Source organism: Ciconia boyciana, chromosome 5, assembly GCF_034638445.1.
Source record: "Ciconia boyciana chromosome 5, ASM3463844v1, whole genome shotgun sequence".
Taxonomy (NCBI): domain Eukaryota; kingdom Metazoa; phylum Chordata; class Aves; order Ciconiiformes; family Ciconiidae; genus Ciconia; species Ciconia boyciana.
The window spans coordinates 53843940-53867289 of NC_132938.1; the positions used below are offsets into that span (position 1 = coordinate 53843940).

The 23350-nt window shown below is 41.4% G+C and overlaps 1 protein-coding gene across 3 annotated transcripts in view; it reads right to left on the reverse strand.

Moving 5' to 3' along the window:
* HPGDS (hematopoietic prostaglandin D synthase) overlaps window positions 1-23094 on the reverse strand; it is a 33159-nt gene extending 10065 nt beyond the window's left edge. For 2 of the 3 annotated variants that reach the window (XR_012042448.1, XM_072861204.1), the window contains exons 1-2: window positions 23017-23094; window positions 10506-10647 (exon numbers count right to left, since the gene is read on the reverse strand). Coding sequence is in view for 1 of the 3 variants with exons in the window: in XM_072861204.1 (XP_072717305.1) it covers window positions 10506-10647; window positions 23017-23094 (220 nt within the window). In the remaining 2 variants the exon portion in view is untranslated. Of the gene's footprint in view, window positions 1-10505; window positions 10648-12030; window positions 12094-23016 lie in introns of all 3 variants that reach the window. The other variant, XR_012042449.1, reaches the window with a different exon arrangement.
* Window positions 23095-23350: the final 256 nt, after the last annotated feature.

Sequence of the window (23350 nt, forward strand, 5' to 3'; positions counted from 1 at the left end):
AAAGACTACAAAGGTGCTTTTTCATTTACACTTGTTTTAAATTCAGAAGCAGTGATTCAGAGCAGTATCTGTATTTCAGAACTTATATTGTGACAAAACATTTCACTCGACAGTCATCACCAAGAGACAAATATAACTTTCACACTGAACTGCAAATGCTAAGAAGATACTCAAATTTACTTGACTTGGCTTGCACTCAAAAAAAAAAAAATTCAGTCAATCATGGGGAAGAAGCCTCCAGACTTTAAGTATAGGGGAAGACAAACTAAGCAGGCATCATGGATATCTGTAAGAGAGTTTGAGATAGGAAATAAATCTTATTTTTCAGTTATTAATTTAGTAGCATAATGTACGTGAAAACTTGGACTGCTGTTCTGACATGTTTTCGAGAAGCTGCTGGCGTGATATCAAATGGGGCTGGAACCTCAGAGCAAAGCTTAAGCTGGGAAAAACCGTCGTGCTTAGGGCACTGAGAATCTGTTCGTGGGAACCCAGTATTGTTCACCAGAGGAACTTTAAATCTCTGCATTTCAAAGGATGCTATTTCATAAATTCCAAGTACGTGATTGCAAGTGCTGGTCATAGCCAAATGCTTTGTACCCAATTTTCATCTGGATTACACTTTATGTAAATAAGATGTATGCCCATCTTAAGACTGTCTTGCAACGTAAAAAGGCGGTAGCGGAAGTGAGAACGTTTGTTATTGGCAACATGCAAGGTGCTTTCAAACCCAGGAGAACTGCCTTTATGGGACAACGGGAATGACACTTCTCTTCCACGAGGTTTTTTTAGTTCTTAATAAAAAGGGAAAAATAATGAAACCTCATACATTTGTGACCTGTTTATCAAAGCGACATCATCAATGAAGAACACTGCCACCTGGCTCTATGGTTTAGCTTGCAGTATGTGAATCACATTAGGTAGGGGCTCTTAGATGTCAGACCTGTATCTGCAAAATTAGTTTGGCAGCTGCACAAGACATCCAGGACTCCTCTGTGCATTTTTTTTTCTGCATCTGAATACAGTATTCATGATAACTACTTTCCCCCCCCTAAGTTCAGCACACTGTGAAGCTGGTATAAATTTTGATGCTGATGACTAGCAGAAGCAAGAGAGCTCAAAGAGCATTAGCTGCTGTACCCCAGAGAGAAAGCGTGCACTGCTAGTTGTTATTGAAACAATAGTAGACTTGTTGCACAGAGGACTTCATATGTTTGTTATCCAGAGAGCAGCAAGGTCCTGGCAAGTCCATGTATTGCTTCATTGAGAAGCCAGAAAGGAAAACATGCATCTTCAAATGCTAAACTAAAAAGCTCTCTGGTTGTAAAAATGAGAAAAGCCTTGGTTCTGCGCTGTGCATTAACGGTGCAGAGTGCCCTGAGTATCGCTGCCTCCAAAGCCACGGAGCTGTGAAATAACGTTTGCTTATGCAGGATGCCAGCGCATGTTCCAAGCAAGTGCGAGTAAAGGGGATGAGAGCGCGCGTGACTGCTGGACGTGCCAGCGTGGTCAGCCTACAGCTGTCTTCAGATCCCCCCAGACCACACAAGGCTGTACACCAATGCCTGACAACAGGTAACAGCAGAAGTGTAGCCAGCTCAGGAGCAATGACTGCTGCCCCTGAAGGAGTTAACCAGCCTTTTTCGGAGGCCCCAGTAGGAGTGCCACTGGGCTGATGCAGTTTTGACTAGGTCAACTGACTAAGCCAGTCTCTGTAGCAATAACTGTCAAAACATGATGACGATCGCTGCTTAGGTTGGGAAACTACAATTGCTTCATCTAGAAACCAAACAGACCCTTTTCTGCCATGTTTACATACGGGGAAAGTCTAAAAGCCATAGCTTTGACTGATGTTTCACTTTGTTGGTCACCAGAAGGAAAATTAAAGCCGGTTTGTTTGTATAAATATGTTATTTTTTTAAGAAACCCTTGATTACAGCAAAAGGAGGGAGGCATCTTTCTGACAGCTGAGGAACATGGATTAAGGTGTGAAAGGCAGCTGGGTGGCAGAGTGGTAGTAATCTCTCATGTTCTGTTTCTCAGGAATCTGGCCATTTCTGCATTCACTTTTTTTTTTCCTAGCAGTTCACAGAATTCAAGGGATTGCTGTTCATTCCTTGAAAACATGAGTAATGCCTACAAAGTGCTTCCACCTCAGTGCTGAGCTATTTTGATTAAGACCTGGTTATTCTTTCCTGGAAAAGAAACTGAGTTTACAATTAAGAATACACAAATACAGCTTTGTTTTCTGTGCAATAGAAATATCCATACACTTGCATGGTTCATAATGCAAGTATAAAATTAATAAATTAGAGCAGATTTTATTGCACATTGTCCTGCAAGCCTTAAATGTCCAAAAGGCATTATGCTTTGATTTATAATGAGGCTTGAGGTTTTTTTGCTAAGAGGCAGCATATCTATTGCCATTATTACTAAACAATGGACCATTTAAAGCATAACAGATGGTGGTAAATGGGAGATATTCCTTCCTTTCTTGTGTGTTCAAAATGACATTTGATTTTTTCTTATAAAGAACAGGAAAAAAAAATGATTTGAATATAAACGTAGATTTTTCTTTTCTTGCTGATAGACTATGTATATGATTATACACAGACTTTTCTCAAGTATTGAGTTAATAAGCTGTAAATGAGCGCAATTCTGAGAGGTTTGAAGAAAGCACACTTGTTCTGTGCAGATCATTGTAAAGATCTGTCGTTTCTTCTTGGGTGCAGGGCATGCTATTCTTGCACACCAGAAAGTATGGCAGATATCCAGGCTGCTTTACAGCTGAAGAAAGTAGCAAAGAACAGTCAAGGGGCAGAAAATATTTCTAGTACATCTCCTCCGTATTGGAGCAGAAGGTATAACGGCTTATAAAGTTGCATTTTCAGTCCGGAAAAGTTTAGGGGAAAAAAAAAAAATCTCTTTGCCTTCGAAACATCGTTATCCAAAATTCATGTAGCAAGACAAAAGCTTTTAGTGACCTGCAGTGAAGTATCTTTTTGCTCTTGTAACTTAAAAGAACAATTTCCTATATTGATAAATTCATAGCAAAACCAGGAGATTGATTGTATATAGAAATTTGGCTGTTGTGGGCAGGAATGTGTTCCCTGTGAAAACCGGAGACTTCCTTTTCCAAGTGGACAAGAGGGGGGTGGATTTGTGTCACGCAGTTTATCCTAAGGAAGGATGAGAAGAGCCTTCACACTGGACGGGCGCAGTTTGATTGCTGGAGGCAAGGTCAGGGTTTGACAAATGACCTCAATGTGGTCTCTAGACACATTGTCCGTAGCTCGTTTTTTGAAGCGCAGCAAAAACCACAGCCAGGCCATCTACTCAGGGGCTCCAAACTAGAACAGAAAACCATCTGTCTGTACATGAATTTAAGCAGAGTTACCCTTAGACTCATGGATATGGGCTTCTGTGGCTTGCTTTGAGCATCCTGTGGTGCTTTTGGCCCCAGCTCTGCTCATTGACGACACACGTTCAAGGAACCTCTGGGGGTGTCCGAATGTACCATGTGTATAAGCATTGTATTAAAACTGCTATAATTTTACACATTTTTTGATGAAAAGCATGGTTTGTGTGACTCCAGATGAACAAAGCATGTAGGTCGGTTCCTGCCAGGCTCCTACATTAGAAGAGCAAGTGAAAGAGGTGGCATATGAAGCTGGAGTGTGAGAGGGGTCTCATTTGTGTAGAATGAGGGTTGTGGGGGGCAAATCATGAAACAGCATGCATTGGAGAGCAATCGTGAATGAACAGTTAAGCCAAAGGAGTGCAGACTGCAAGGATGTGCATGTCACTTTGCTAGTTTTTCTTTAACCTTGATCGGTTAGGGGGCTGCTTCGTACTTACGTCAGTTTATACCCTTGTGTATCCATATGGATGTCCTTTCCATGTTTTTCAAAACAATGTTGTCTTGCAAAGTTTCCGACTCCCACTTGAGCAAATACGTTTTAAGAAGGAAAGCTAGAAAAATCTGTTGCCGTCATCGTATAAACAGCGTCATTTATCAGGCATGCACGAAATATAGGAACTTTCCCTTTTAGTTTCTGCTCGCTTTGTTGCTCATCTGAAGTAGAAAGCGCTGTGAATGCTTGTGTTGATTTCCGGATTTAGATTGAAAACTCACTGAAAAGAGGAACAGGGTTTTTAAAAAGCAGCCTGTTTGGATAACTAAACCTGTAGTCTTCTTTAAATTGGACTTTCATCAGCAAATTCTTGCTTTTCCTGTTATCTTGGTTATTCATTTTTTTTAGCATTGCATGCTGGAATGAAATCTGCACAGACTTTACACTCCCCATGAAGAAAACCTTGACAGAGGGTGAGTGTAAGTCGTCAGACTGATCTGCAGTCTCTCTTCTCATTTTAGGAAGGACTCACTGAAGTATCTGTGCAATGTTTAGAAGTTGGATGAATTCCTTTTTATACATACTTTAATTTTGGTTGGCTTCTGTGACTAGGACTGTGATGTTTATATTGTCTCTGCTGGATACTAAGCAGGGGAGATGAAGCCTGTTATGTATTAAAAGCAAGGACATCTGTATAAACTGTCTCCATCCCATGAAGTCCCTAAGGGCTGTGATAGCTATTCCCATCCTGGCATGCCTATAGGTTCTCACTAGCGTTCAAGCCTTCCCTTTGCCCATAAGCTCCTAGCTCATCCTCCTGGGCATGACCCAGTGGATGGTGCTCATGTGGGCCTGTTTCTCTGTTAAGGACAGGGAGGGGAAACACAACACAGAGCTGAGCACGGTTTTGTCCAAGCCTGGCAGCCAGGCTGGTTGGCTGCTGGAGAAACCAGAGCTTAGTGCTGTGCTATGCTTCTCACCGCTGTTCTCCCCCAGCCCAGAGGAGCCCCTAGGCAGATACAGTTTTTAATTTTCTCCTTCCTTAGCTCTTTCTTCCTTTTCCACTCATCTTAACTTCTTCATTATTCTTCTCCTCCTCATCTCTGTTCTTTCCTCCCCACATTTATCCTGACTCACCTCAGCTTTGCTCCCAGACATGAGTTCAGGTTCCCCTGTTTCCCCCGAGTTGACCTGCTCTTCCCCATGCTTCCTCCTGCCTGTATTGAAATCGTCCATGGCCTTGATGCTAAGCAGCCTGTGTTTAAGCATTTGATTGTTCCTCAAAACGTGAATAATTAATAGTTTTACAATCAAGCAGCTTAGATTGATGCAATAGTAAGGCAGCTGGATTGGTCAATGGTGGGGGAAAATAAATGTCACAGCCATGCTTCTCATTATAATCTCTGTCAAAATAAGTTCTCCTTTGCCTTGAAAACTAACCGTAACTGCTTTTCCTTTCCATTCATATTTAAATTGGATCATGAGAAACAAATATATGGGATACTTCTTATTGGAAGATGCAAAGTATATGAAAGATGCATTTTTTTGTAAGGCTGGCAGAGGAGCAAGGCCCCTGGGAAGTGATTTGCCTGGAGCTGGAGGCATCCAGAATCCATATGTTCTAGGCTCTGATCTAACCTCAGCCCAGCTTTAGTGCGGTAGCTATTACAACTCATATTCTCCGTGGAAGCGATTGCTAAGCTCTACTTTTTACCCAAAGGTAGCTATTTACACATCTTAGCTAGAGCTACATAGCAGCAAGTCACGCAGGAAACAGGACAACTGCTCCCTTGAGGACTTCTTGTCTGCTGTCAGGTGCCTCTCAAGATTTATCTATTATCTTGGAAGTATTCTCAGTGCAATAATTAGTCTGTCAAGTTTCATGAGGACCTTTCAAGCACCATTCCACCCCTCATAAGCAGTTTATGGGACAGTTACAGCCGTCAGTGCAATAGCACCCTTTGCTATGATGATAAAGTCTGTGTAATTGCCGTTGCTTCAAATTCCCTGAATGAGCCACAGAACAAAAGCTGTTACTGTGTGCTAGCCTAATATCTCAAGGGGATGGTAACTTTGTGCACCATTACAGTGGATTTTCTGGTGTATCCTGACTTCAGTGCAATGATGCTTTTTGTGAGGAGCCTATTATATGGCAATACAGATCTTGAATGAGTCTATTATGTGATAGTGTATAGACCTTGAATTGACTACGGTTTAAATGGTGGCAGGGACAAGTCAAAGTCTGTTCAAAAGGAAATGTAAAATGTGAGGTTTTTTACTTATTTAAATAATTATTGACTTATACAGAGTGAAGAGTAATGTAAAGCTGCTGCTTGATATTCGTCTGTTTTTTAAAATTCTGTGCTAAAGCTAGTCAACGCTAATACTTACATACTAGCTTGCTTAAGCCTTTTTATATTATAAACTATTATAAACTACAATCCTTGCCTGAAATCAGCAACTGGAAAATTTACCAAAGATTATCTAATTAGTGATAGAAGAGAAAAAAAGAAATGTTAAGATACATAAATTTTAATTTCAGAGTGTATAAGCCAAATGACACAGGGGTTTATGTTATAATATGCCTCCCTCTTGCACAAAAAAAGCACCACTTAGGTGTAAACAAAATCAAGCGAGACTATTTCTAGGAGCGAGGAGTTACTTATTTGCCTGAAGGACCATTAAGAGGACAGCGTGCAGGGGGGAGCCACATGAAAAAATGCCAAAACAAGCAACAAAGCCTATCACACTCCTCAGTCCAGGTCAAATTTAAACTTGCGGCAGCTGCAAGTCTGCTTTCTAAAGGGCCTTTCTGCACATTAATCTTAATGCACACATTTTCTATTTTCCCATCAATTTTACAGGAGAACTGAGAAATAAGTCTTTTATTCAGAATAATGACAGTATTTTCTGGTTTATATGGTATGATGATTTGGCTGGGAGGTTGGTATTTGTTGCAAAACCTTACTTTAATTTTGTGAAAATTGATGAAGCAAACCTATTCTCTGTGCAGAGACCTGACTTCTTATGCTCTTAGACAAACTTGAATTCTTTGATTTGTTCCCTTAGTAGCTCAAGAAACATGAAGTGCTCTCCTTGTCCAAACTTCTTTCCTAAGTATTTTTTCCTTTATCTTACTTCGTCATGCTTGAAGTTTTTGAAAAGAGGGACATTATGTTGTACTTGCAGACTCTGCAGTCAAAACTGGTTTCAGATCTTTCACAGGCAAGTGGGTAAATGCAAACATGCTGTATGCAAGTGTGCATAGCAATTTGTCTGGTATTTCTCTAATCTCACTTCAATATATAATTATGTAATTAGTTCAATTAATTGGACCAATTTTAATGATTTTTGAAGGTTGCAAAATAAGTGGTGTACCACATTGCTATTACATTAGCTGCTGTTACATCAAATGCAGCTGTAATTCCCCTTATCATTGCTAAACACTTACCACCCCTTGGTTTTCACCAGGATGAGACTGACTAGAATCTGCTACTTTATTTCATCTCTTTTTAAAGTAGACCCAGTCCAGACAAAATGGGAAAAAACCCAAAATCCTGAGCTTCATAAGAAAGATCTGAATACAGAATATGAACGACAGTAGTGTAGAAGATCTCTCAGCAGAGTGAACTATGGCTTTGTATGTGCAATGGGCTGGATGGATCCCCTCCTTTCATATTTACTGTTGAACACAACAGTAATTGAACTTTTTTGCCAAGGATCCTGTTACCTGCTTTCCTGAGGACTGGTGCTTTTTCCTCTTCAATCCCTGCCTCCACGGAGGGAGCTGAGGCGCGTTTTGAAAGTTCAGGATAGTAGAGAATGCACGTGGTTTGTTTTCCTTATGGCAAATGGTGCATCTCTGCTGTATGCAATACTGCTGTAGTGTAAAGACACACAAACCCTATACCACCTAGTCCCTAGCTAGGAGGCAACCATTTCTGGCGTTGCGTCATGGCCTGCAAAGTCAGTGTTGAGGTACCTTGGGCAGATTGGGGCAGTGGCTATTGGTCTTGTTGTACAGTGTAAGGCTGTTTGCTGCAAAGCCTGTTGCTAGCTTTTATTCAGAGTTTTGCTGAATGATTTGCCTGTGGGAGTTTACTTTGTCTGGAAGTAACAATGAGTAACGATTGCTTCACAAAGGAGGAGTCGGAGGAGGTAGTTATCAGCTAGTTGATCTCCGGGCAATTTCCTTAGCAGCATTACATTGTTACACATACAAAGAATCACAGAATTGTATAGGTTGGAAAAGACCTTTAAGATCATCGAGTCCAACCCTAAACCTAACACTACCAAGACCACCACTACACCATGTCCCTAAGCACCACATCCAAACGTCTTTTAAATACCTCCAGGGATGGCGACTCAACCACTTCCCTGGGCAGCCTTACCTTTACTCTTGTTTTAGTTGATGAACCTCTTAACTTGCATATTGTCTGCAATGCAGATGTCACTGGTGGCAAATGCCACCATTACATTAGTGCTTGAGCTGGGATTCAGGGAGCCTTCCAGGAGCAAAAGTTTAGCATCCTGGTATGAGATGTAATAGCATTTTCAGACATGCATGCAACTATTGCTTTGTAGGCGCACGTTTTCCTGGTCAATTAGCATGATACATTCCAGTTCCCATCCACTGACTGGGTGTCTACAGAAGCCTGAAATTCAAATAACTCTTAAGCCAGCATAAATTTTGCACAGATGATTTCACAAATCTGAGAGCAGCAGCTCCCACATTTTACTAAACTTCTTATCTGCTTTGGAATTTCATCTAGGGATCAGTCATAGTAGAGGCTGCTATGAAAGGCCATTATGCAGAGAAAACGAAAAATCTTAATTAACCCTTGGTAAACCTGCTAACAAACCTTTCACATCACAAAGAAAAACAAAGACATCCAACGGTTAAATGACTTAACCAGCATTTGTTAATGCAGCAGATACAGCTACCAACTGTATGGCTTAGGATTTCTAGGGTGCCTGTGCTCCCAGTGTTTTGGTGGTAATGGCGTTGCAGCTAGACATACACTGTAGTGAACAAGTAAAGTACATATAAAACTTCACTGGGAGGTTCATGATGTGAGCACTGAAGAAAAGCATAGGAAGGATTTTCCTGCTTTGTTTCTTGCGCTGGCCCGGACATTGGGGACATCATCAATATCCAGAGAGAGATGCAATGCCTTTACTTTGGCTGATAGAACTACTGTTAGAACATCTTATCCTAGGATATGAATGCCTCTGTAGCCTTTAAGTCACTACTTGTGCTTTGTCTTTTTAATTTCTCTTACTTAAAAATCAGTATGCAAAGCTCTACATAGAATTATACTTCGCTAATATTCTCTGAACTTTGTTTCAGGACATAAGTGGGTGTGTGTACATGTGAATATGTGCATAGTCAAGTATGAAAAAGGCCTATGCAGAGCTTTCCTCAGTCCATCTAAATTCTCAATCTCACCTTTGGTTTCTACCCTGCTTCCCTGAGAACTGCGATGGGAGAGAAATAAGCTATACCACATGGTCAACAGGCTTAAGCTCTTACAAAGAAAAGGTTTCCAAAGTCAGTCATCCCTAACTGAAAATATCCCATTGTCACTGCTTCATTTACACTCCACTCTGTGGGTTGTTAGTGTTTTCTAGATTTGAGCACCACAGATGGTTTCAGCTGCCACTTGGAGAGCAGCAGTGCTTGAGTATTTGTCGTTCAAGTCACTGCAAACATTATGGGAAAGACCAAATTTAACTGCACCCTACAAGAATTTGGTAGCCCACTGTCTGGGCTTATTAAATGGTGTGAAAGCCTATCAAGAAACATTGCTTGATTAATAGAAATCACCTTGTGCATTAGTTGTGCCTTCTCCCCAAACTAAAGGTGTTATTCTTCATTCTGGATGTGAAAAGTCATAGCCTGTGTAACAAAATATGGGCCAAATCCATGAAAGGAAGACACAGACATCTCTGATTTCATATCCCCAGTCTCCAAACTCAAGATCTGTTTCATTTGAACTAAGGCTAATTTAATGAACAGAAATAACAAATAGCTTTAACAGCTGGAAAGAGGTTACTTTAACTAAAAAACATGAAATGGTGGGGTATAGTAGTCTGCAGAGTACTCTTGGAAGAGCTGGTAGGGCTTGTTCTTAGGAACAATTTTCTACCATCTCTTTTGATCCTTTTGTTTTCTCTTTGCTATATCAGCTGATTTTTTTTTTTTCTCTCATCACTTTTCCTCTCTGAAGAACTTTCTGGTTGCATAGGAGTGTCCTTCTAGACACTTATTTCCAATTTGAATTTCTAAATCCAGGGTGAAGGCTGCGATGTGGTCTTTGAGACCATATCCTCCAAAGAACCTGAGAAGATTAGCATACTTTGGTTAGCTTTAGGCAGACAAAAGTGGAACTGAATTGCTAAGGAGTAAAAGCCCAGCTGGGTGACAGCAGGTGAGTCATTTTAGATTGTCTGAAGATTTGAATCTGGACTTCTGTGAGAGCATCAGGAATGACATTTTGGCTGTCTAGACAGTAAAATTCCCATAGGCTTAATTAAAGCCAAGAATTAAATGTATTTCTGCTTATGAAACATATAGGTACCTCTTCAAGTGCTTTGCTTTTTGATAGCATTTCTAGCGGAGCTTCTGATATAAGATCCCATGCTACTTACTTGGTTTGATTTTGGGCCAGTCTGCTGCTTCTATCCTGTGGTCTTCATACTTCTTGCCCGAATAGGCAAACAGGTAGCGGCTGATTTCTGCTCGTCCTCGCAGATTGAAGTATGTCAGCTTGTACTGTGGCATGCTGGATCCCTGAAAGGAAAGACACCGTGTTGTTTTAGAGATGAGTAACTCAACTCCCTTTACAAAAGCGCACCATATGCTTGTTTTTGAAAGACGTGCTTGTACAATGCAAAGGACATATTACACTAAGCCATGATGTCTTGTACTTTGCAAGCATTGCATTAGTCACAGCTTTTTGTTCTGCATTTGTCAGCCACAATATTCAGATGTGGACAAAGACAGTTAAACCTGCAGTTCCTCCTTGTGTATCTCCAGAAAGACGGCTTGACTTTTTCAGGCATATTAAGAACTTTCAGCTTTCATTTATTTTTCTTGTGACTCCAAACTCAGGCCATTTTTGTAAAGTGTTTTTCAGAGTGCAAATCTAAAATCATATACTGTAACAGAAGATAGTTGCTGTCTTGAGCAGCAATTTTGTTCAAGCCTGCCCTGCTCAGCCTCTATTGCTTATGGAGACCTTCCTCCAAGACCAAATCATGACAATTGCCAAACTGTTGTGATTTTTCTCGTTAACTATTACCCTAGTTGCGTAGATAATTGACCCAAGTTATTTTAGAAGGAAAATTTGCTATGGAAACCAGTCTACACTGTTGTTTTGATAAAATTGTCATCAAATTCTCAGTTTCTTGTACAGAAGCCAAAAGAAAACTTGAAATTACTTTGTTAGGTTTTCATGTGATTTTTTTTCCTTCTGTTGTAGCTAGGAATCATGTAACAGGAAGGCTCTATTTGTTTGTCGGTGTAACAGGCAACAAAAGAAAATACTCATGAGTTTGGTTGTACAACAAGGATGGTGCAGGAAAGGTGAACAGCTAAGGCTGCTTTCAACCAAAAGTAAGCTTTTAAACTCTGCAGATATTGCACCTTAATAAGAGAGATCTACGAGCTCAGCTAAGATTTAAATGTACTGGCTAAAAGAAACTAAAACAACCATCCACCTCCTCACCCAAAGCACAACACTTTCTCATTTTGGCCTTAAAGTAGACCTTGCATGTCATTTACCATTCTTTTATATCCACCAGATTCAGAGTGTTAGTAATAAAACATGCAACACAGATCATCCGCACTAGGAAAGAAAGGGGACTTTTTTTTAATGAGTAAGTGCTACTACATAACCTTGCAATAAAAACACCCCCCTATTTAGTCATCTTGCCTTTGAAAACATATGCTTGAGGGCAGATGTATCATCAGCTTTCACTTTAGAGGGAGAGGCTCTTTGTTCAGAAACTGGGAAAGCTTGCACTTAATTCACCCTGAAAAGAGCAAACTGCCTTTGCTGCTTTCTCCTCAAAAGTCAAAACATCTACTTTGCATCCTCAGAGTAGCAAAGGCAAAAAAAAATTCACAGCAAATGAGCACATTGCAGGCTGCTTAACTTATTGTGAAAGTTACCTGTTCCCCCACAGCACGCAGCAGGGTCAGAAGAGATTATTGGTAAGTGGAGACTTTTCACAGCTGATGGCCCAGCAGAGAAGCAGGAGCAGAGAGGAGAGTTACCAATGGAGATATCTACAAGTGCTTCAAAACAAAGACACCACCACAACTATTTTTTTCAAGTCAAGGAAGTGTGTTCCTTTGCACTGTATAAAAGAGGGAAGCTGCAGGCAAAATGAGTTACATTAGGATGTGGTTAGTTTTCTAGATGTGTTAATTACCACAAAATAAGTTTGTCTGCCGCTTGGCAAACACAGCTTGCAGATTACAGGTGTAACTGTTTCTTTCTCTAAAGAGAAAAATTTTGACAATTCCAAATTTTCCAAACATGTTTTAGGTAACCAGCAAAACTTTGCTACTCTATTTTCAAATTTTGTGCCCAGATTTGTTACTTTTTATGCTTTATTGTGCTTATATAATAATACTATATATTATTATACTTTCTTATTTATTTATGCAGGATGAGTTTGGATTGTATGTCTACAAAGTTAATGTAAGCAGAGAGGATGAGCTTGGAGCTTTTTTTTTTCCCCTGCTTCTGATTTTGTGTGGTCAGTTGAGAGCGAGGAATGGCATTTTTAAAAGAGCACGTGTTATCTGAGGTTCAAACTAGACATGACTTAGTGATTTGGGAGTAAAAGGGAAAAAAAATCCTACTTGCTTCTTACTTTCCAATTTTTTTAGAGGCAACTTGTCATGGTTTAACCCCAGCTGGCAACTAAGCCCCACACAGCTGCTCGCTCACTCCCCCCCCGGTGGGATGGGGGAGAGAATTGGAAGAGTAAAAGTGAGAAAACTCATGGGTTGAGATAAAGACAGTTTAATGAGGAAAATAAAAGCTGCACACACAAGCAAAGCAAGACAAGGAATTCATTCACTCCTTCCCATGGGCAGGCAGGGGTTCAGCCGTCTCCAGGAAAGCAGGGCTCCATCAGCGTAATGGGTACTTGGGAAGACAAACGCCATCACTCCAAACGTCAACCCCCTTTCTTCTTCTTCCCCCAGCTTTATATGCTGAGCATGATGCCTTATGGTCAGGGATATCCCTTTGGTCAGCTGGGGTCAGCTGTCCCAGCCGTGTCCCCTCCCAGCTTCTTGTGCACCCCCAGCCTCCTCGCTGGTGGGGTGGGGTGAGGAGCAGAAAAGGCCTTGACGCTGTGTAAGCACTGCTCAGCAGTAACGAAAACATCCTGTGTTATCAACACTGTTTTCAGCACAAATCCAAAACACAGCCCCATACTAGCCACTGTGGAGAAAATTAACTCTCTCCCAGCCAAAAGCAGCACACAAGCGAATACTTCTGGTTCAATCTGCATTTGGAGAGGATACAACCTTTAGCATGCAAACCCCACTGTCTGCTGCCTTTCGTTAGGGGTGTCCGCAGAGCTTTTTTCATAAACAGCAACAGAAATTCCAGTGCCCTGGACTTACTACACCGCTCACAAATGGCTCCAGTATCTCAGCTACCTCTAGCCCCCTTAGCCCCGTGTTAGCAGAAAGTTGGTGACAGCTGGAAGGCATTTAAAAGCACAAGAATAGAAGATTTTAAGGTACAGTCATGAGGAAGGCAGTAGACACCTATGTGTAGAGCGGGCTGGAGATGAGTGAAGCGTAACTTTTCTGGTGGCGAGTGCTTTGAAAGAGTCTAATTCTTACTGTGGGAGAACTTTATATACAAAGACATGTATAATCAGGAGTAGTGAGATGATGTAAAGAAAAGGGAATTTTGGCTGACGATCAGGAAGTCTTTCTGGCTGTTGTAGTAGACTCTAGAATATTTTGGGCTGTCAAGGAAGCAGTGGAAACTATTGTTTGAGATGTCTAAAGCAAAGCTAAACAAATTTCTAATGAATACACCATAAGGAGTAATCAAATACTTGTAGTGCTGATGCACATTTAAGCTTATGAATTTTTTTAGGTGAACCAAAAAAACCCAACCTTACAGTGAGTTTACCAAAAATACTTGACATTTTAAAGGCCTCTACAGCTTTATTGTAAGCATGTTTTTATAAATGTTTGTAGGTTTTATTTTTTATTTGTATTCATTGTGAAATGTCAGGAGTAGTGCTTCCTAAACAATTACAGATATGTTTCTAAATGAAATAAATGGTTGCGTTTGGAATAGCTTTTTGCCAAACATACGAAGTAAGTTGTGGGTTTTTTTCCTTATCCTCCTTTACCTCATTTTCCCAGTGTGTTTTGTAAAGGAATAGATCATGAGGAACAAATTAAAACCATTTAAAAAATGTCCAGAATGCTTAAATGATTGAAAAATATCACTTCTAGGGGAAAAAGGTCTATTTTGGGTCTTTGACTTTGTGCTTTTGGATTTTTTTGGGGGGGCAGGGGAATCTTTAAAATTATTTAAAATTATTTCTCTTTTTTTAGATTTAGTCGTGGCTTAAAAATACTGGAAGATGTTGGTGTGGGAAGGACCTTAGTGCCTAGACTTGCAAACATTTACCCACCTGTTTAGTGCTATTAAATCTGTTCAGGTGAGTTCATTGCAAAGCCAAGTGTGTATAAATACAGGATGGGGCTGATTTACCTTTCGCCAATAAATCTGCCATCTAAGCAGTAGTTTTTCAATTTCTAAAGCAATGAATACATGGCTGGGACACACCTGTACACCTGCTCTGCCCTACATTGACAGCACCTGTGGAAACCTCAGCCCCAGTTTTATCGCATACAACTTTCAAAGCAGTGAACTCAACTAGTCTAAATTTACTACTAAATTGGCTTTAACACTTTAAAGTTGTTGACCCTTTTAGCTGGTTTTCTAACTCTCCTCTGCGGCTTTCTTAAAGCCAGCTTAACTGGCTTTAACATACCTTCAAACAGAAGATTAGTGGATCTCGTGATTAAATTCAACTTTTGGAGCCGCTCAGTGACAAAATCAAACAGAAAATCTGAGAGAAGGTCAAATATGTGTAAAAGGCGGCATCCTCCACATTACTCATGAGTCAAAATTCAGGTTGAAGTTACAAGCATCTCAGACATCTTAGGACAGATTTCAAATAATTTAAGACTGTTCATGTCTTTATGGAGATACTGTATTACCTGATTAATTTGGGATGCTTTTATTCCAGTTGAAGCAGGACCGAGCAATCAATTTGAAAACTTCAAGCAAGATTAGAGTGAAAAACCAGAGCCCAGGAAGGAATCAATGTCATTCTCCGAGAACTAAAATGCTGAATTTCAGATAGCCCTAGTACAGAAGAGAAATAGCACTGGCAGACTGGAAACTGCATGAACGTACCGGGAGGATACAGAAGCAAACAGTCCCAGTGTCTGCAAGGTATGCATTGCTTTTGCTTTTACTGGGTGACAGCGTATGTGTTCCCGCTCTGTTTTAAAGGGTAAAGCACAAGTGCACTGCCTGCATTTCGCCTGCTCAAGCTGAGTTTTGGGTGTGTGCCCTGTGCAACCCAGAGCAGGCTGCCTCTGCCAGCCGGTGTGCAGTCCTGCACACCAAGCCTGAGCCTTCACCCCGTGGAAGTAAACACCAAAACTCTGCTGGACTTTGCAGAGGAACAGTGTTTCATCTCTGTTTTGGAAAATCCAGCCCTCAAAGTAATACAAGGAAATATTCCTCAGGCTAGTAACAGACACCAAAAGCTGAATGCAGATACTCAGTATGTGAATTCAGAAAAAAAAAAGAAAACAAAAGGCAGCACTTTATTGCATTTTCTTGGATAAATTTATTAATATTTGAGGCGACAGGCAGCAGAGAGCTTTTCCCTGAGCTGGGGGCAGATGGGGAGAAACCAGCTAAGTTGAGCTATTTGTCACATCCATCCAAAGTCTGACAAAGGACCTCGTGGTGCAAAGTCCGCTTTAATTGTACTTTGCACCGTGAGAAACTAAGGGTTTTCTTGCCTTAAGGCTTCATCATTGTTAGAGGATTTAAAAAAGCCCAACTATTCCCTCCAGCAAGCAAGACTTGTGGGGCTGGTTTAAGGTTCACCTGGGTATTTCTAAAAACCTGGGACTCGAACTGGCTGCCTGGAAGAGATGATGCATTGCACTGCATGTATATTTATTTAACATGAGGGTCCTTCATTAATTTAGGAGTCACCTATGGAAAGCACAGCAGCTAGCACCTGACACAATGCTGCCCCGGCCATGGGCCTGCCAAAAAGGGGAAGCTGGAGGTGTTGGCTGCCTGTAGTGTCGTCATCCTCGCTTGAACTGCAACCAGACCAAGACTTGGTCCTTGAGGGAGCTCCATTTCATTTCCCTGTGCAAATACAACTCAGGGCTGCCTCTGCGAACTCAGGGCCTGTCATCGGCCACTGGGAGAGCAGGCTGGACCTCGGAATCTCCTGGAGGAAAGCCAGTGCCTGCTGAAGGGCATGAGAAGGGAAGGTGCTGCCATGTCTGAAGAGGAAGGTGAAAAAGTCCCTCTGAGGGCTAGTGAGTGATGGTTCAGTCAATGCGTACCTCTGTTTATTTTATTATAAGGTTAAGCTGTTATATCAGTTTGGAATGTTTGGGTTGCTGGAGCTGATATTATACGTTCCATTTTCATGATTTTGTAAGACGAAAGTATAACAACAACTCAGATTCCAGTCGTGTAAGCCTACAGGTATCTTTCTGCCAAGAAGCATCTTGCTTTATGAAGCGTGAAAGAGAGTTCGTGCCCTCTCTAAGCAATAATCTAGCCAAAGCTGAAAAGCTTGGTGGACGTTTTTCTTTCTTTTTGTTCTTAGTGCTGCTTTTAAAGCAGTTGGTATTTCTTTACAAGGTGTTTCTGCAAAGTTGGCCTGGAAATTCGATGAGTACATTTGAAATCGATGCATACCCAACAGCCTGATTTGGGTATCTTACTGGGGTAGAGGGGGCAGTGGAATTTCAGCCAATTCATATATTGACTCATGTGTTTCTGTGATGTCCTAGATGTAGCATGCCACGTACACAGCTTGAAGTTCTTATAAGCAGTATCAGCTGACCATTTTCCATTAATGGTAATACTGGCATTTCAGAGGGAAAACTATTCCTTCTTTTCCTGACTCCCAGTCACAGGGCCCAGTAGTGCTAATGTCAATTAGGAAACTCAATTTAGAAAGGGAAAGAAGAGAAGCTGGCTGGGTGTACGGGGTTTTTGCTTTGTATATACAGACAAAAGAGTCTTCACACATTAAAGGAGAATTTTTCCTTAGGCTCTCAGGAGTGACCTATCCAAGTATGAAGCATGGATTTTTGGTTCTGATCCTTAGGGGTTGGGGAGAGTTGTGTTACTTTATGGAGTACAAAGAAAGATTTTTAACCAGGAAAGAGACTTACTCTGCCTTATTTCACCTGAGAAACATTAGGAATATTAAGTTCAGTTTTGCCTGTCTTGCTTATTGTCCTTCTCAGATATGTGAATTCCTCATCCCTGTAATTGGAGAGCCGAGTATTAAAGCAGCTTTCTCCTTCCTCAATTTTAAAAAATGTTTCTCTGTCCAAGTGAGTCTTCCCGCCTTCATTTTTTAAATTTTCAGTTTTCAGAGGAATGAACCAGAGAGACAAGACTTAAATAGTTATTGTAGAAGGCAAGTAAAGAAAAGCTTCCACAGCTATAACTTTATAAAATGCACTTTGCAGTTTTAGCAAGGTGGGAAAGATAGAAAATGTCGGTGTCCAGTATTTCTTCCTTTCATTTAACCCACCTAACCTAACAGTCAGAAAGGTTTGGGGAAAGGCATGCTTGGTTACCTTCTCCTGCTTGAGCAATGCTGAAAGGGCAGGAGCCAGCTGGAAACCAGCCTTGCCCTGTCTGCAGGGCACGGTGCAGCTCTCCTCCTGGTTGCTGATCAAATCGGTTGCTACAGGAATGCCTTAAATTTTTTCCCTCAGATGAAAAATTATTCTCTCTAAAGATTCTCCGTTTTTATATTTTAAGTCTAAGTTCAGAGTTGACATTACAGACAGAAATAGTGATGTATTGGCCCTTTTTGGAGGGAAAAGAGTCTGATGGTGAGAAATCTGTCTGTGCCAGCAAGAACCAGCCACGGGGTGGCTGTTGGTCTCCTTCTGAGTCCTTGCTTGTGAGGAAGGTTGGCAACTCTGCCTGGCAAAGGCACTGGCTTAATCCAAGCTGTTCATCCGGACGTAAGTAACACTAAGACAAATAACTTCTGCCTTTCCCTGGAAAAAACTGAGGGGTACGGTAGGTATCTTATGTGATGTACTCCCTGAATGGGGAAGCTAATCACTTTGGGATTCCCGTTAGGAAACAGAGAATCGAAGAATCAGGATGGTCCTCTCTTATTGCACAGCGAAAAGGAAGAATGCTCATTTTCCTTTTCTCAAGCATAAACTTCCCCTGCTTTGAACACAGAGTCAAAAATATTAGAGGCTTAAGAGATATTTTCAGCCTTTGAAAACTAAAAATAGTAATGATTTGTTGGTTTGTGTTTTTTTCTGCCAAAAGATGTCTTTATTAATCCTTTTTTAGCAAAGAAAATAAGAACATTTCTGCCCTCCTTTTGGGGGAGAAGGATTGGAGAATATTGGCAGATTAATGGAAGACTGCAAATCTTCCAATGGAAGATTTCCACAGCAGTCTGTGTTTTGACAGAGAATAACATGAAAAGCTTTAAGTAATTCTATCTAGTTCCTGTCAGCTCTGTCTGACATAAACTCTCTTTCTGAAAAGTGGTGGTCTCTTTTCCCGCTTTGCCCCAGCTATAGAAAATAAATATTTTCATTTGATCCCTTCTTTTTCTATGCCAGATAACAATCCGGACCTTGGAGAGAAAAGAGATAAAACCTGCACACTCTTTTCTGTTTAATACACAAATCATCTGAAGTACATGTTTATGCAGTTTGATGTAGGGTTGAGTTTTGAAATAACAACCCCAAATGTAATGGTTGTAGCCTGATACTTCTTAGCATGATTTTAAAGATTACATATATGTACAGCTTAAAGCACATATTTTTTTTTAGTGGGAATTTGCATGTCTTTTCCCAGTGTGCTGGTTATTTGCAACCTGTGGTAGAAATTAGTCTCCTAACATGAGAAGAGTTTTTAAGGCATTGCTGTGGGATTACTGAGGACTACTAATGATATGAGTATGTTAAGTGACCTGAGTAAAGTAAAAAGTTTACCTAAGAAAAAGTAAAGTAAAAAGTTTACCTAAGAGTAAAGTAAAGTTTACCTAAGTAAAGCTCTGCTGTGTGAGAGAGGGCTTTTCAAAGCCTGATCTGTCAATGTGTGGGTTTAAAAAAGAGGCTGTGGGGAGCTTAAAGCAATTATCTGTCCAAGGAAGCTCCAGGCTCGGTTTGCTGATGTGGGAAATCGGAGCTCTAAAAAAATCTTTCAAGAGCACTGGGAAAAAAGCACATCTTGGTGAAAGAGGAGGATTAGACAAATACTTATTCTGTTAGGGTTTTTTTGAAGGTGAGAGTTCATTGTGACCGGACAGCGAATGGGTGGTCACTGTCAAGACTGTTGTTGAAGGAGAACACCAGGGTCCGCTGGCTTTCTTCACGCTGACTTCCTCGCTGCTGCTCTGCATGTGGCTGCCCTCAGCAAGTGCAGGCAGAATGATAAGAATTCAGGTGTTTGAAGCTCACCCCATTCATTTTAACTGAAGGGACTGAGGGAGCGCTTACACAGCAGGTATGAGAGGCAGAGAGGCGGTGACGGACGGAGCTTCGCTGGGCTGCCTCGGCAGCGTGCTGCTCCTTCTGCCTTGCGTGCCAGGCGCTCCGGTTTAGGGCCTGAGCGTCTGTGATGACTTTGCTTTCTGTCTGATCCTCAGCCTTTTGATTTGCAGCTACTCGGCCCCAGTTCTATGTAAATAACTTTTAAAAGTGTTTTGTGCAGCCTCCCAAGCTGTAATGAACTTCAAATGAATAAATTGCACACCTGAGACCACAAAATACTGGTAAATAAAATTGCAAGAGGAGAGATCTCAAGAAAGATGCAGACTAAGGAGTGGTTAGGATAATTTCTCAGGAGAGACTATTTAAGTCTTTTATTTCCTCATCAGATGTTTTAAGAATTCCCTGAAGCGTTTTGTGGTAGAACAAAAGCCTAAATAACCTTAACTCTTGCCAGCACCAGTCATTGCTGTAAAATTCATGCCTTGCATCTGTCTCTGTAGTCTTCAGATAAATCAGCACCCCCCCCAATATCCCTACAAAGCAAAGAGCGCAGCTGCGAGTCACGTTGCTGTGTGCGCAGTGGTTTAGTCAGCTCCCCAAAGGCAGCTGCTGGTTTTGCCACGACGATTTCATGTCCACTTCCTGAACTCTCAAGCTTGTCCAGCACAGTAATTTGTATAACAACTGTCTTGGCCACCTAGCATCTTTCCTTGGATGTGAAAAAATGAGCTTTTTTTCCTATCCCAGCCACGTGTACCTGTGTGTGTGTATGTACAAGGGGGAGTACAAACGCCAACTCCTTCCCCTGCTAGTCTAAACTACTTTGAACTGTCGCATGTTGTGAATCCACTGTACAACTTGCCAAAAAGAAACAAAATTACAGGCACGAAAGATTAGGTAGGTTTTTCAGCACAATATATGTTCCTTGTAGCCAGGATGGGTGAGACTGGGCAAAGTTTATTCACTTTCCAGAGTTTTCCAACACCACCCACCAGGTGTCCTGGTCATGAATTCCTGGTGTCCTCCTGCTCTGCCCTAGGGCACCTGGCATATACCACCCTGCCCAGGAGGCACCAGCGCCCTGGGCTGAGGCACAGATCTCATGTATTTTCAGATATTTTGAAATTGTTTTTGCAGCCAGAGTGAGCCTGAGGAGACGCAGGGCCTCACTAAAGCGCTCTTCGGACATTGCCAGACTTCTTGAGAGGAGCAGCACTGGGAAGTGTGGACCTACAGCCCTGAGCAACACCTGCCCAGAAGCCTGGGGGATCACCAGATTTGGCCATAAGCTGTAAACGTCCAAGACTCCATGCCTTATGGTCACAAACTGCTCGATATGTAAAACCCTAACCTATGTGTCCCTACACTTAAGCAGAAAGTAGTGTCCGGGCAGCTGTTTGCAGCCGATTGCACCCCGGCTCATGGAAACAGCAGGCAGAGTCTGGCTCTGGGGCAGTGCCCATTGCTGCAGGTTCCCTGCTCCGCCCCAGAGTACCCTGGCACAAAATCCTCATTTACCTGAGGCATACAGTTACAGAGACTGGCATCCCACATTTGTTCTTTCCTGTTGTCAAACATCAACTAAAGAAAGATTGTGAGACCTTTCAAACCATCCTTTTTGTATACCTTTCTTTGTTCTCCTCCTCCCGTTGCCATCTGCTACCCAAATCCAAAGTGTAGATGTGTCTGACACATCTGAATGTCCTTGTTTTCTCTCCTATTCCATTTCATCCTCATGCTTTACAGAGTCATTCCAGCAATGTTTTTAGTTGCTTCTAAAGAGGTGCAAAATTAAGCATTTCATTTTTTCTGTTCATTGTAGTAGCTTATTTTATGGGAATTTTAGCAGATCGACTCCACGTAAGTGAGGTTCTTTAAAATGATGACATGTTAAAATGTATCTGTGGGATTTGGCAGGTTGTTTTGGGTTTTTTTCCCCCTCTTGAGCTAACTGGCAAAAGGTTTTCAGTTTAAAATTTGGAGATGTTCAGTCTTATTTATATCCAAATAGATTTGATTGTGTGTCTGGACATGTGTGCATCTCCAGCAGGGAGTAATTCACACTATGTACGCATTTTTAGGGAGAGGTGGATTCTATCTTGGATTAAAGAAAACAAAAGAATAAACAAAGGTAAATTTACAAAAGACCGCTGTGTCTAGATTATTTTTTTTTTTCTTTACAAAAGTTGCAACTTTTGAGTATAAAAGTACCAGTGTTTACAAACAGTTCTAAGGAGCATAGAAGTCCAGGAAAAATACTTCATAGCTATGGTTTGTTTGCTCGGATAGTTTGAAACGAGCAGTGAATGAAGGATGGCTTTTAGCAGAGGAAATGTGTGTGGGAGGATTATGCACACAGGCAAATGATGGCACTTAAAGAAAAAAAATCCTGAACAGATATTCAGAATATCATTTTGAAGTCAAAGACAAAAATCAACAGCAAAAAAGCCCTGTGAGTTTTGAAAACGAGAAAAATATAGCAAGTGGAAGCAGGTGCAGGAGGTTTTCCTCTATAGAATAATGGTGGGAATTAGGATGAGAGTATGTTAATCCACTGGTGAACCAGAAGATAGGAATTTGGAAAATGGACAGAATAGCACACAAAAATGACCTGGAAGAATTGGCTGGTGCTGTGTAACGTTCATCTAATTCCTCTGACATTAGCCTAGATTTGGTTTGGTTACGTAAGTGGATGCATATAAGTCAGCCTTTGCATGTAATAGAATATTGCTTCGAAATGGTTTTTCACTTACTGAAAACTCCCTGCAGAATGCCAGGAGCTTCCCCACACCAACTTTTTGCTGCTAGCTGATGAGGTTGTCTTTTCTTTGGAAGGCGTCTCTCTGACAAGTATCCTCCTTATCAAAGTAGCTCATTACTGATAGCATCAGGCACTGGTGAGAAACAGGCGCTTGCTGTAACAACAGGCTAGCGATCTACCTTTTTGCCTCTAGAAAAGCAGTCCAGAAGTTTTGGAGGCTGATTGTAGCAGTGCATGTGATTGTACAGATGTCTTAAGTACAGCAGGCAGTTTAAAGATGCCTGTAAGTAGCAAAGGAGGTATATAGATGGGGGACTTGAGTTACACTTGCAGCCCATGTGTAGAGCTCATGGTTATCCCTTGCTATGCCAGTAGCACTAGTCAGAGACTTATGTTGAATAAACCTAACAAAACTCTAAAAATGAAATACTCTCGGTACGTGCTCTACATGAAGCATAATTGACAAGGATAACCCCCACGCAGCTGGTGTAACAGCAGCCCTAGGGAGGGCAGAATAAGATTAGAAGAAGAAAGGGGAAAGAGAGGGGCCAGACTGTGGCAGTAAGCAAAGCCGAAACAGAACTCACTCTGGTGCAGTGATACGTGGTCCTTTCCTCAGTGCACAGGAGTCCCTCTGAGTGCTGGCCTCGGTGGAAAAGGCTCATATATACTGTTTATTAATATGCAAACCACTCCCCGTGACAAGTATGCCATCATGACTCTCTCTCTCCCCCCTCTCTCTCTCTCACACACACACACAGAGCAAATGCATCATTCCCTCAGATAACAAGCAAGCTTTGTGACTTTCTTGGACTAGTACAGCAAATCGGGTACTGGAGTTTTTCAGCTTGTGTTCAAGGGCAAGAAATACTTTCAAGTGCCATTTAGAAGAAAATAATAAAATAGACACTAGGGAGCTGA